The sequence below is a fragment of the Cinclus cinclus genome, chromosome 6 (assembly GCF_963662255.1).
Source record: "Cinclus cinclus chromosome 6, bCinCin1.1, whole genome shotgun sequence".
NCBI lineage: Eukaryota > Metazoa > Chordata > Aves > Passeriformes > Cinclidae > Cinclus > Cinclus cinclus.
Window position 1 is genome coordinate 40,292,732 of NC_085051.1, and position 14,164 is coordinate 40,306,895.

Here is a 14,164-nt window from a genome sequence, read left to right on the forward strand (position 1 = left end):
AAATGCATGTTCCCAATGTCAGAATAGGGTCTGTCCCACTTTGCCCTGCTCTGGGATTTCTTGGAATAGCAGAGATCATCCATCAGAGCATGGAGTTTCCTTATGAGCTTATTTCCAGTACTACCACCCTTATCTCCTTCTCTCCACGGGCTCACCTAACCATTACTGGGGCCTCTACATCACCCAGCAGTCCCCAAGCAGTGCAAGCACCAGGAAGGGGTTCAGAGGACGGGGTGGGGGGCGCTTTCTTCTTACTTGCTTGGATATATACAAGTGCTTTGGTGGCATTCAGTTCTGCTCTCTTCTTTAAAGCCGACTCTAGTCATCGAATTGACAGAGCACAGCCTTCAATTGGGATAGATTTAGCTTGAGGCTAATCATGCAATCTCTCCCCTTCTCTGTCTTCTGATGGGCTACAGAGGGAGAGATGAGAAGCAGCCATACAAGCTCTTCCTCAGACCTCATTGCTGAACCCTTGCAAAGCTGGTGACAGAATACTAAAGAAGAAAACAAATAGTAGCTCAATCACTTTTTATTTGAGAGGCAAGGCCTAGACTTACTCACTTGAAGAGAACCTGGGCAATATGAGTGCAGGATGATAGCTCAGACTGGGTATCCAAAGCTGGAGGCTACCAATTTATAGCATTCTCAGCTGTTTAAGATTTGGTGAGAGGGCATTTGGGTCCAACTGCCAAGACTGAGTGCTTAGCCCCTGGTTCAGATTGCCCATTGTGCTGTTGTAGTTTGTCTCCAGAATCCCTCTGGCCAGAGGTCAGATTATCTGAGGGGCTGGCATGAAGCCTAGGTTGGCCTTATTATCAATTTTATCAGTCCACTACCTCTCAATAAGGAGGAAGTTTCTGTATGAATTAGTTGACCGGTGATACTAGAAATTTGAGGCGAAGCCTAAAAAAACATTCTTCTCCATTTCCATTTTACTGGTGATTTGCACAAGAAAGCAGCAAGAAATATACACTTTGTTAAAAGAAGCTAAATGTACAGGCTTTCATAAATCATTCTGGCTTCAAAGATTTCTAACTCGGGTTCTGGACCTACTCTTAGATGGTCTGTTAATGATTTGCTCATTGCCAACAATTTTCTCATGGGGAATAAGTGCATGAGGACAACCTGCTAAGGATTGAATGGATCTTGGTGATTACCATGCCCTCCAGCTTGCTTTCTAAGAGACCATATATTCCTGGACATGTCCTCTATTTGTCAGCAATGAAACTTGATGCTAAATGGGAGGCCTTCTCTTATGTGGAGGGTCTGCTTCTCTCAGCTTCTGTCTGGATTGCCCTGAGGAGCTGGAGATTACTAGAACTCAGCACATGGTCACACATAGATGGGATTAAGCTAAGAAGGAGTAGGAGATCTGCCTGTTTTGGGAGTTGGGAGAGATTAATTGTGCCACTGTGTGCAGAACTTTATACATTGTGACAGTGAGCACTTCTGTCTGCCTTCATGGTTTCCTGTGTGATCTAGTGAGAGTATTTCTGGTTTTACATCAATTTATTGTGAGTCTTATGCTGGATTGATTTTCCGGAAGCCTATGGAGTAGGACAGTCTTCCCCTCATATTGAATCTAGAGGAATGGTTTTTGTCAAAGGAAGAGGAGAGTTCAGACCCCAGAGTTTTTTTTCAATCTGCAGCTGCTCAGTCAACACTCTGACTTCTCTGTTGCACCTTTCCTCTCCCATATGGACCTTGCCAAAGACTCTTTGTCATCTCAAAATTGATTTTTGACAGTCTCAAGTACATTATTGCCAATAGACTAAAAATCAAAAAAATCATAATAAGTAAAGCATTGATTAGAATTAACTGTGGGAGTAATGAGTTATATTACTCTAATTTAGCAGAAACATTATTACCTTCCTGTCCACTCAAAAGTTGTCTGGGATACCAAAGTTTTATATTGAAAAAGGAATGAAAATTAGAGTGATGGGGTTTTTTTCATAGAATCGTTTACATTCAAGGTGGGAGTTCAACTTTCTACCTAGTCTCATCCCTTAGTGTTTATGTGGGCTGGATGAATTTTCAAGGCTGCTTACCTTCACAAAGAGGGAGAAAGTTATTTCTAGCAATGTCAGGAATCAAGGGGATTCTGTAGCTATTTGTCAGGGGAGTGATTGTGAGCTGAAGGACAGGAAATTCATGAAGACATAAACATGGTACATGAGATGGCTTGGGGGCTGGTGGGCTGTGTTGCAGCAGCGATACCTCTAGAATAGAGGAAATATCTCAGGAGGCTCACACAGAAAGAGTGGTGTAAAAGCTGGATCACAGTACAGTATGGGGTGGTTTTCTTCCCCTTGTACATCATTTCTGTGAGTGATCCAGTCAGAGGTCCCACAGCCACCTGTTTAGGGATCAGCTAATGAGAGACACTCTGAATAGCTATGCAATACCTCCTCATGAAGCTGGGAGAGAGGCCAACACTTGTCGCATCTTCTTCCTTGGCCAAGGCATTTAACATGAGCTGTCAGATGGCCCTTTAGGAGCTGAACGGCTCCAGTGGGGTTTTGTTTAAAATGTGCAGGTTCTGCCATCACATAAAGCATCTCTTCAGCCACTAAAGCTGCTGATCTGTGGAACTTCTTCATTGCTTTTTCCTCAGATGTGAATACAGGGTCACTGGTGCTGACATGGAGAAGAGGGGTGGAGGAGATGGCAGTGAGGGTGAGAGGGGATGGTTGGTTGGTGCAGCTGCCCTTCTGCTGGGAGTCCCTCCCGAATTCCCTGCCACTTTCCTGCTTAGCCTGATAGCTCCTCCAAGTTCTCTAATCACCTTTTTACTATAATGAGCCTCTCATCTCACTGATGGAAATCAGGGTATTTGGTTATGAAAGGGACACTGTTAATAACACGATCTCTCTCTTCCCCACTCCATCCCCCACTCCCCCACCAACCCCCCCCCCCTTCCAGTTCTCCACACAATTCTCTCAATTAACGATAGGCAGAAATTAATTTTTCCCCTGGACTGAAACAATTGCTTGGCGAAGGATTGCCAGCTCGCTTCCAGATAGGGACCTTTCCCAGCAGAGCCCAGAGAAAGGAGGAGAGACCGAGGCGATAAGCAGGGCCCTATCAGCAGCCACAGGACGCAGTAATACAAATGTTATCCTTAGAAATGTATTTAAAGAGGATATGTTTATAATTCGAAGGGGATTGTCAGGACTGCTCCCCTCCCCCTCCCCACAGATCCATGCTGCTGCGTTCTTCCTTACCATGAAGTACTCTCAATCCTCTGAAAGGCTTGGCAATGTCAGCACCCTAGGCTCCCCCAGACACAGTATGAGGTAGGAGAAGGGGGTGCCTGGGTGCAGTGCTGGTAATGGCTGTGGAAGGCCAGAGCATTAAGCAGGCTAAAGCCAGGAAAGACGGCGAGCAGGATCTTCTCCAGAGACAGGGGCTTGCAGCAGTTCTGTTTGGGTTTTGAGCAGCAAGAGGCAAGGAGTTGACAAATAGGCTGTGCTGAAAGAAAGCAGTGGTAAAGGAATTAACAAGTACATGAATATAAGGGAGGAGAGCCCTAGTTGCAGGCTGGTCTGGAGGGCAGGGAGAGGTTAAGTACAGCCTGGGGCAAGGTTGTAGTTTCTGTTGCAGAGACTCAGAAAATGCTGTCCCATTGGTTGCTTTCTAAACCTACACATTGATGGGTCCCATTTGTAAAATAGCTCCATGTTTAAAAAAGAGCTATCTGGCTCAGCCCAGCCTACAGTTGCCAGCCAACAAGTGTGCTCCTGTCTGAAACACCCAGCCCAGTTCACACACCCATGGAACAGGGCACCTTCATCTTCCCTCAAATAAGGAATGACATTGCACTCAATAAGGCCTTCTGGCACCCCCTGCCTGCCCACTTCATGCAGACTTGTGACATGCCCCACAGCTCTATATAAGACCTGCTGTTCTTCTTTGTAGCAGTTGTTCTCACTGAAACAAACAGGCAGATAATCACAAGATGCAAGGACAACAGGAGAGGAACGAACAAGAGAGGCCATAGAGGACTTTCAGGAAGCAAAACCTGCAATCATTATAACTGCAAAAGACATAATTCCTGGCTCCTCGAGGCTTTCCCTGTCCTTGCAGGTGATCCCCACGCTTGGCTGTGCTGGGTTGCTTTGTGGCCTATAGATTTTGAAAAACCGCTTGTTCTTGCTGCGGGCAAGCTAACACTCAGTTCCTGCCCAACCACATTAACATCCACAATACTCCAGCCTTCACCAGCATCACTGGTACCACTGTCTGCTGTCTGCTGCCATGGCAAATGTACTTATTTTCTGAACATCCTCAGGGGACTTAGGCCCCTGCGGCTGGCTGGTAGACTGCTAAGTGTCCCTCTGGGTGTCTCTGAGGGCACTGCTTTTACATCAGCCTTGACAAGTAGACAGGCACTGCAGTAAGAACTCAGATCATTCCAGTCCCACAGAAGTCCTTGATCAACTGCCTAATAAAGCAAAATTATAAAATAAAACATGCTAGATAAGTGATGAGTAGCTTCATTACCAGACTTTCTGTTGTAAGATTAAGGGGAATCCTGCAATTTATTTACTAGTTCTTTAGTTACTGCCTTGCTTGCCCTCTGTTTCTCTTTTTATTTAGTTCCTGCTTTCAAATTACAGCATTAACATCCTTCTTGCTGTCCTTTCCATGGAAGAATCCAAGTAAAGCTGATTTCATTTTATTAATTTCTTTCTGGAGGAACTCTGCGTCTGTGACACCTTGTCTCTCACCTGTCATGGTAATAATCACGTTTGTTTTATGTTGCCTCACACCTATATTTAGTGTACTCTTCACAGCAATCAGGAGTTTGACTTGGACATATCAGCAGGAGTGGCACTTTGCCACAAGTCCCAGCACTGTATCCTGCACATGGTAATTGCTCAGCCAACTGCTAGCAGTGATGGAGTCCCCATGAATTCTCACTGAGGTAGGATCTGCATCGCTGTTCATGCTCAGCACACAATACTGGAAGGAGGGTTCATATACACCAGGTCCCACAAACCTTCTGGCTCCCCTCACTTCAGCTCACTCTGTCTCCACCATGCAGACTTTGTCCATCCCCTGCCACATATGTGAAGGTAGGCAGCAGTCCCAGAAGGTCCAGAGCATCTACTGGGGCAGAAAGGGTTGAGGAGGATTTGGTAGACCTTACTGGCCTTCCAGTGCAGGGGAGCAGTGTTAGACCAGAGATCTGGTTCAGTGAGTCTGAAGAAAAGATACATGTTTTAAAATACAAAATCAATTTGTTGCTCTACAGTGTGAAAACCTCTTTCTTTTGCTGGGCGCAAGTGAAGTCTTTTGGCCTCACATAGAGGCACTGTGGGAAAAAAAATAAAACCTAAAATCCAGATCACATTTAATGGGACTAGACTGACTCACTGCAAGACTAAAATACAACTTTTGCAGACAAGCCACCCCCACTCTGTATTACTTCACATTCATAGCTAGGAAGTTCTTCCAGATATCTCTGTGGAGTGTATTAGGGACACTGGAAATTAAGCACAGGCCTGTCAAAGGATGTTGAAATGATCATCCCTAATCATTGGGACTATCAGAAATCCTTAAAGTCCACATTAAATGGATACCAAAGATGCTGACAGCAGATCACATCAATGTAGGCTTGAGTTTCACTGCACCCTCAAAGACACTTGGGAACCAGAGCATATTAAGGAAACACCACCTGGTGCTTGTAGAACAGTAACCAGAAATAAACTGACCCTGTCTGTCCCACAACTTGTGGCAAGAGTCCTGATGTTGGGCCAAAAGCAAGAGCTTTGACTGTAGAGAAAAAAAAAAGTATATACTGCTGTGGTCTGTAAAAGAATGCAGTCTGGATATTTGCCCTGTAAATGACACCAAAGAAGAGAAAACACCAAATTTCTTTTTTTTTTTTCCCCTAGTGTCTCTCTCCACTCCTGCCCTGACTCCTTCAGCAGCTTGGTTTCTCCATCCATTCCCAGTGCTACCGAACAACTGCCTCAGAACAGCACACAGTGATATTGGTGGTGTTGGGATAACCTGTGTCACAGGAGCATGTGGTAACTCATTTTTCCAGGCCTATGGGAGTCAACAAATTTGAACTGTTACTGGGTTCTTTGCCGACACCCATGGAATGATATGGGAATGTGAAGCTAAGATATGACCCACTCTGTAAGGGAAGGACACAGAGTTGTCCTGCAATTGACCGATTTGCTTCAGCTTCTGCATTGTTGTTCAGGGTTCTCTGCATGTCATTAGTTCCCTTCCCTCAGCATTTTGCACTGTTGTCAAACTGATAATCCTTAGTGATGTTGTGAAGCCACCTATCCTGGTGACAATGAAATTCTTCCCCTTGTTCATCATATTTGGTAATACTAAAAGATTCTTAATTTATAGTGGCATGCACAGTTAATCAGAAAGGGTTACCCTGAGGTTCACCATTAAAGCTATCACTAGATGAGTTTGCGTGGCCTTTCCTCGCAGAGGTTTGCATGAACCCAGTGACACAAAACACAGGGAAAAGAAGCTGAGCTCTAGAAGTGTGTTTGGATCCTCCCTAGCTATGTTTTTGGGGCTGGTATTCATTGACTGTTGCCTTAGATACATAGCCAGAGCCTCCATGACAGCTTCTTCTCTCCTTGCCATTTTCACCCAGCTTTTGTCACTGGGCTGTCCATGCTGAGCCAGCCTGGCATTGGTCACCTCACGCAAATGTCCACATTGGTGGACTAGCACTTCCACATGGGAGCAATCCAAGGCAGATTGTACCAGCTCCCGGGGAGAAGTTCCTAGAAGGGTCTTGACACGTGCAGAGCCTCACAGATGCCTTTTCTATTACTTTCAGGTGCTGTTTCAACTTGGACTTGGGAAACTGGGCTTTGAATGCATCTGAGGGAGCGTTCTTCCAAGACAAGTAGACACAGCTGATTAGTCACACCAAGATGCTGGCCAGCATTTGGCAAAGATGCACAGAGAAGGTCTCTCCCCCTGGCCAATGTACATCTGTTTCTGGTAAGGACTGGATCTCTGAGAGAAGGTACATACCTCTACACCCACACAGCTAGACCAAACTGACAGCCCAAGATTTTCCAGTGGGCAACTTGCAACTTGACAAAGCCAAAGTCTTCAGAAACTCCTTCCGGGTGGTGGGGCAGGAAGGAAGCGTGGCAGTACAGCCTTGTCCACCGTGCATTTCTCCCTCCCTCCCTCCCTCCCTTTCAGCCCTGTCCTTTCTCAATACCCAGGAAAGATTAACTCCTCTTCGCACACCAGAGAAAGTTATTATCATTAATGAAGAATTAAAAGAGAGTGATTAATAAAGGGCCCTTATCTGGCCATGAGGAGGAGGCTGGACAATGGAAGGAAGATGGAGAGAAAATGAAAAACAATAAATATGAAGCGTAAAAGGAGGCGAGCACTGCTCCCACTTGTTAGATCGCAGCTGCATCTCCTGAGGGGGGAAGGCTCCAAATTGCTAATTACTGCCTCTGAAAAGACCTCGCTCTGATATGTTTTCTGCTGAAAGGTTCCCATTAATGAAGCAGCGATGATGCCGTTTCCCTTTGACTTGCCTTCAATTCCCTCCCTGAGCTTCCTCCCAAGCCGGGAACAATGAGGCCCTGGGAGCTGGCGGCTCCCACAGGCCTCTTGGAGACTAGGCCGGGGGCAGCCGAGTGAGGGGAGCCGAGCCGGCTGTGAAATATGGAGGGGGGAGATAAGGCAAAGACAGAGGAAAGAGGCTCACTCCCAGGAGCCCAGGGAAAATTTGCAGTTATTATGAAGGAGATGAGACAGATTAAAAGCCCTTGTGTTCTGCGCTGCCCTTTTATTTAGTGGCTTCATCTCTGAGATGAAAGAAGTTGGAAATGACTTTCTCCGCATTTTGCTGCAAGAAGCTTCACGGCACATTTTTTGACTTTATTCCTCCCTTTGTCTTTTGTCCCCTTTCTGTCTCTCTTTTTCCTTTTAACCCCTGGAAGGTTTTGCTGAGAAGTGCCATGGGACTAGGCAGAGCATTTGCTGGGGTAGAGCAATGACCCTGCTGCTCTCCCCATCCTACTGGGCTGTATGGCTGCTGCTGCCCACCGGGGAGGGAGCTGGACCAAAGCACTGCCACGACAAGTGGAGAGCATCCAGCCAAACTTCCTCTCCTGCTTGCCTCAGAAATGTCCCTTACCACTAACACATCCTCTCCTGCCTCCAGGCCAGCAGCAGTTCAGCACAGGTGACTGCAGCGCTGGGCAGGAAAAAAACCCATCCTTACAAAGCCCAGTGATGGATAACAGTCCATGTGGGATAAGAGCGATGAACATCTTGTATCCCCTGGAGAACTTAATGAGCAAAACTACTGCTGAAAAGTTGGGCCAGTTCCCATTCAGGCAACCTACAAAGTGCACAGAGAGTAAACAATTTGCCAGGGATGTGGGATGAAGTTGAATGTGGATTCAAAATTTACTTTTGCTGATCCATGTCAGGGTGAACCTCGTAAGACTGAACTTATAAATACCATAAAGTGCTCAAAACCAGATTATCCAAACTGCCTCATTATATTTCTTGAACTCCTATTCCAAATCTTCTGATTTTTCCCTGTACACATCAGTGCTCTGTTGTGGCACCCTTTTAGTTCTTGGGACTCTTGCAATTGCAAGAGCACTTGCATCCTGTCTCTTGCTTTTGCCCTGTCTCTCTCACAGAAAACAGAACCTGCGTGCCAAAATGTTGCATTTACTCAGGCCAAATGCTAAGTAAATGTAAAATGCACAACATCTGCAGAAATTTGGGTTTGAGTGTTGAATATGGAAAAAAATAATGGACAGGTGAAGTAAAATTTATAGCAGTTGCAAAACATTTTGTCGACCTACAGAAACAGCAGAGAACTAGTTGGGAAATGAAGGGAAAATAAGAGAAATTAGAGTGGGCATCTGCTTCCATCTCCCCAGGACATCTGAATACAGGATTTCTTGTACACAATTGTTTGTCTGGTTTGTTATCCTGCCTGGAATGGCAGCCAGTATTGAGTGCTTGAAATGAAGGAGTAAGAAGCTCTGAAGTGATGTTTACAGAATAACCTTCCCATCAGGGGAGTTTCTCTCTAACCCAGACATTTTGTAGCTGTTTTATATCCTGAAGCATGAAAAAGGATTGCAGCGGTGAAACAGGATTAGATTTTAGGAGGGATTTTCTCTCAGATCTGAGAGTAAAAAGAAAACCCCTGTACTGGAAATAGGAAGCTGGCAGGGAAAACAAAATGCTACTAGCAAGTAAGGTGAGTTATTGCCTCAGAAAGGGTTAAGAAACCAAAAGGACAGAATTTTACAGACAAGTTGGTGCACAAAAAGTAATTTTAATCAAGTCAGCTATTGGAAATTGGATAAAAAAATCTACCTAGTGACTGCTTTTTTTTTTCTTTTAATATTTATTTTCCAAGGAAATAATTGAGAACTACAAGGAAATGAAAATATTAACATGACAGCTCAGACTGGCATAAAGGACTGCTTAGATAAACAGCATGAAGAAAGTTCAGCAAAGCTAAATGAAGCTTGTCTTATTTGGGTGTAGGAATCAATGACAAGCTCAAGGATTCAGTTATTTTTGAAGTATTTTGACAAACTAGGGAGGGTGCCAGAGGACTGAGGAAGAGCAAACAGAGCTGGTCTTTTGTGGTGGGAGCAGGGAGGTGGCAGTGGTCTTGGCAAATATCACCCTTTCAGAGTAACTTCTCTTCCTGGGAACGTGAAAGAATAAAACAGAAATGGGGGGAAAAGTAAGAATACAAAAGACAAGAGATCTGTGAGCAATAGATAGCAGTATTTATTTATAGAAGATAAATCACATTGAAATAAATCTGATAATTTTGATTTTATTTGCAAAATTAGTGAAGAGAATACCTCAAACATAATATAGATATGGAGTCTGCACAAACCTTTGATATGCTGCACTGTAAAACATTAAATGAAAAACGAGCTAGTCTTGGCTTGAGTGTGAGTGCAGTTATGTCGGTTAAGAAAAGCCCAAACACCCTTCTGAAAAAAAAAAAAAAAACAAACAAGAAACGAAACCAAACCCAAATAAAAAAATCCACTCCCAACCCCCACCCAAAACCAAACAAAAACAAACTAAAACCCCCAATCAAACAACAAAAAGCCCAAAAAACACTCAAACAAAAAAAAAAAAAAACCCAGGAAAAAAACCCACTCAAAACCCCCAGAAGACGCATCATGAAAGCTGGGAAATAAAACGGAATGTTACGCAAAACTGGATGACGGCAGGTTCACACCTGTCTTTATTCTGATGACTGCTGGTGATGTGTAAATTGGCATGACTGGAAAAGAGATGCAAGCCTTAAGGAGGGGGGGAGTAGCACTGCGAAGTTGAATTTAGAATGCACACAGCTAGCGTGGCAGCAGCGAAATGGAGGAGTTTGGGCACCAAGTTTATTTGTTGTCTATTAAAAAAAAATACGATAACCAAGCAGCCAAAGGTTACGTATATGGCCAGGGCTACCCCGCTGGCAGGTGAGGGATCCCTAATGGCTCCACAGGCGGCACCAGGCACAGCGTAAACACACAGAGAGGGACGGAGCTCGGAGGCCTGCCAGGGCTCGGCGGCGGCGCGGCGGCCCCGCCCTGAGGCGGGGCGGGCGGAGGAAGTGGCCCGGGGAGGCCGGAAGCGGAGCTGAGGAGGGGCTGGCGGAGCGGGGCGCTGGCCGGTGAGCGGGGTCCTGGGGAGGCCCGGCAGGAGGCTGCGCGTCCAGGACGGTGAGGGCAGTTTTCCCGGTTTTTTCTGGTGGAGCTGAGGGGTGTCGGGAGGAAGCAGCGGCGTCTCCCCAGAAGAGGGAGTCAGTGCGGCCGGGTCGCTGAGGACTAAGGGAGGCGGCCTGCGGCAGCGAGTAGTTCACCGGGCTGGGGGGTGTGGGTGTTTCTGAGCCCGGTGGGGAGAGAAATCCCACGCCTGCAAGGTAGGGGTAGGGAGAGAGGTGTTGTGAGGTGAGGGATTTAGCCAGGACTTCGGGATTGGCACGCTGACAGCCGTGAGATGTAGGGGTAGTATTTTTCAGCAGTAGATGTTGGGGCTTGGTCTCCTACACCCTGTTCTAAGGAACCCAGGGTCCCGCGCGCCTGGCTTTGCTGCTGAAGTGATGCTGGCTTACAAACTACCTGCTTTACCATCTGTTTTACTCCAGATTTGCTGCTTGTCTACTTTTTGGAAGACTCAATCTGTTTGCCAAGCAGGCTGACCCTTCTCTGTGGCTTTACTGTCTGATGCCGGGTAGCAGAAACTAGTTGCAGCCTTCCATACCGTTTGGAATGTGTAGTTGAGCATGATGCTTCAAAAGATGAACCTTAAGGCCTTTTCAGACACAGCACGCTGAACCCAACTGCTGCAGGAGAGAGATATCTGTGCCACCATGTCTAGAAGAGGGATTTAACTCTTGCAAAAAGAAGGAGTGTTAGCTCAGGAAGTGTCTGTCATCCTGCATTGGGTCTTCCCAGGTAACTTCAGAGTAAGTGTCTGACTCCATTAATGTTACAAAGGCTGTAGCATACCAGGGATGTGTTGGTAGCAGTATTTATGTCTAGTACTAATTGTTTGTTGTCATTTTTTGTAGACACTGCCAATGGATGAACTGGTGCATGACTTGGCCTCAGCTTTAGAGCAGACTTCAGAGCAAAACAAACTGGATGGGCTATGGGAAGAGATGGCCCTGAGCCCACGGCAGCAGCGGCGTCAGCTTCGCAAGAGACGGGGTCGTAAAAGACGCTCAGACTTCACACATCAGGCAGAACATGCCTGCTGCTACAGTGAGGCCTCAGAGTCGAGCTTGGACGAAGCTGTCAAGGATTGCCGTGAGGTGCTGACAGCTAATTTCAGTGACTCTGATGACATGGCAGTGGTCAAACGACATCCAGCTCTTAGTGCCACCCTGAGGAGCAAGCAACACTTGTGGCATGAGTCAGACTCCTTTACAGAGAATGCGCCCTGTCGACCTCTCAGGCGCCGAAGGAAAGTCAAACGTGTAACATCAGAGGTGGCTGCCAGTCTCCAGCAAAAGCTCAGGGTGTCAGAGTGGAACTATGAGAGGGGCTGCAGGTTCAAGTCAGCCAAGAAACAGCGTCTTTCACGCTGGAAAGAGAATGCCCCTTGGACATCATCCAGTCATGGCCTTTGTGAATCAGGAGAGAACAGGCCCTTCCTCAGCAACGGGGGAAGGAAGGAGCGGATGGAGTGTGAAGCTGATGATCAGAAGCAGGGCTCAGATGAAAACATGTCGGAATGGTGAGATCTCAGTTTCTTCCCCGTGCTAGTCAGATGGCTGCCTTGCTTGCAGCTGCTTGTAAATGCTGTGCTTTGCTTTTTGAAGTTCTTAAAATTATTCAGTGCTGCTCTCTTTTTGAAGATGAGAAATATCTCAGCTGCTTCTAAACTGTAGATTTTTTTCCAAGTCTTTCCTGTCAGTACTGTATGATGACCCAGAATGCTCCCTTGAAAAGTTGGCAAGCTGGTAGGTTTCTGGCTCCTGTTACACAAGGAGTCCTCTGAAATGTCTGTGGCCTTGCAGCTACAACGTGGCATGCTTGTGGCCTATGGTTTGGGGAGTAAACCCACAGCTGGCACTTGTGTTGCCTGATTGATACAAACTGATCTCAGTTTCTTGTTTTCAGCATTTATTATAGGTAGTAGTAGATAACGGATCAGATCTCCCATCATTATTGCTAGCTCTCTGTGCTGATACTGTGTGAACCTCAGTCTAACCTTGCTTGCAGTTCTACATTTCTGTTCCTGATCTGATAATCAAAGCCTAGCTATGGGGAGAATATGGTGAGATGATAAAGTAGTTGAGGGGAGCTTATGTTACTTACAGGATAAACCTGTGCAAGCATTGGAATCTGATGTTTTGATGTCCAGTTTTGGGGAACTTCGATGAATTTGTGGCAGAATCACATACAAGGAATTAAAACAAGACATACAAATGTCATGGTCTAAATTTGTGTTGCCCTTGGGAATTTTTTTCCTCAAGTGTGACTTTTATTCTCTCTGTTGAGGGTTTGGGATCGTAAAACAGCTTCTATCTGAAGAGGTTTTTCAGGTTAGAAAAGAGGCAACTACTAAGAATCAAATGGAGGAAATTTCTTCATGAATGGCGTACAAAAAGCAAATGTGATTGCTCATTTTCTAATTGTCATTGTATAAGAACAGCAGACATCGAGGAGACATTTAAAACAAACAAAAAGTATTCTTTTTCATGAAACATGAGGTCTGGAACTCTACTTCAGGACATTTTAGTGGTCAGAATTGAAATATATTCAAAAGGGAGATGTGGAGAATAGATATATCAGGGGCTGTTAAACATTATAGCCCAGATGAAAGATCCCACTCAGAAAGTCCTTAAATTGTTGTCCTCTAAAAGCTAGAGGAACATACACAGAAGTCTGCATTTGTCATGTTCTCATTTTCTTTTCTTTAGCACCATAATAGTCACTATGAGAGGGGAGTGCATTTGGAAAGTCTTAGCTCTTTGATACAGTATGATTGTTCATTTGTTGAGGTTCAGTTAAGTGTTGTGACAGTCTAGCTCCTACGGTTAGTCAGAGTGGACTGGAGGCATTTCATTATTACTGCTGGAATTGCAAACTTCTCAGTGGCGTTTTCTGGGACCCTGTGCACAGCTTAGGTTATAGTAAGTCCTCCCTGTGGTCCAGGGAACCACCATTATATTTTTACTGGGTCAGTTTTTATTTGTAGCGTATAACTTTTACAGCGTGGTCCCTTTTTTCTTTTAAGAGTGGCTGTCCCTAAAAAGTGGGTGTGAAGCGGGGCTTTAAGAGAAACTTGTGGATGGAAACTTTGGTACTAGTTGATAAAGTAGTTTTATCTTTGCAGACCTGTTTGCTGGTTGTCCGGGAAAAGAAGTGTGCTAAGTAGGCCCTGAATAGTGGGTGACAGTGGTGATGGACTGAGAGATACCCTTACTAGATGTGGCAGTGATGGACAATGTTCCTTGAGTTGTTTTTTTTTAACACCAGAGTCTGCTTCCATCATGTTAAACTTGAACTTAAACCAGCAGGCTTTCATCCAGCCTTTATTTGTGCCAGCCTTGGAAAGAGTAAATAAAGAGCTATGTCCGGTCTGCTACTTGAGGACCATGCTGGGAGATGGCTTTGTTCTGTCTCAGTTGTCCCTT

General features: G+C 45.5%; 1 protein-coding gene across 8 annotated transcripts in view; it reads left to right on the top strand.

Moving 5' to 3' along the window:
* Positions 1 to 9,692: 9,692 nt before the first annotated feature.
* The window catches only part of GPATCH2L (G-patch domain containing 2 like), a 38,623-nt gene continuing 34,151 nt past the window's right edge, over positions 9,693 to 14,164 (top strand). For 6 of the 8 annotated variants that reach the window (XM_062495179.1, XM_062495182.1, XM_062495183.1 and 3 more), the window contains exons 1-3: positions 9,693 to 10,739; positions 11,165 to 11,485; positions 11,591 to 12,258. In XM_062495179.1, coding sequence (XP_062351163.1) covers positions 11,600 to 12,258 — 659 coding nt within the window. In that variant the 5' untranslated portion in view covers positions 9,693 to 10,739; positions 11,165 to 11,485; positions 11,591 to 11,599. The remainder of the gene's footprint in view (positions 10,740 to 11,164; positions 11,486 to 11,590; positions 12,259 to 14,164) is intronic. The other 2 variants (XM_062495181.1, XM_062495180.1) reach the window with 2 other exon arrangements.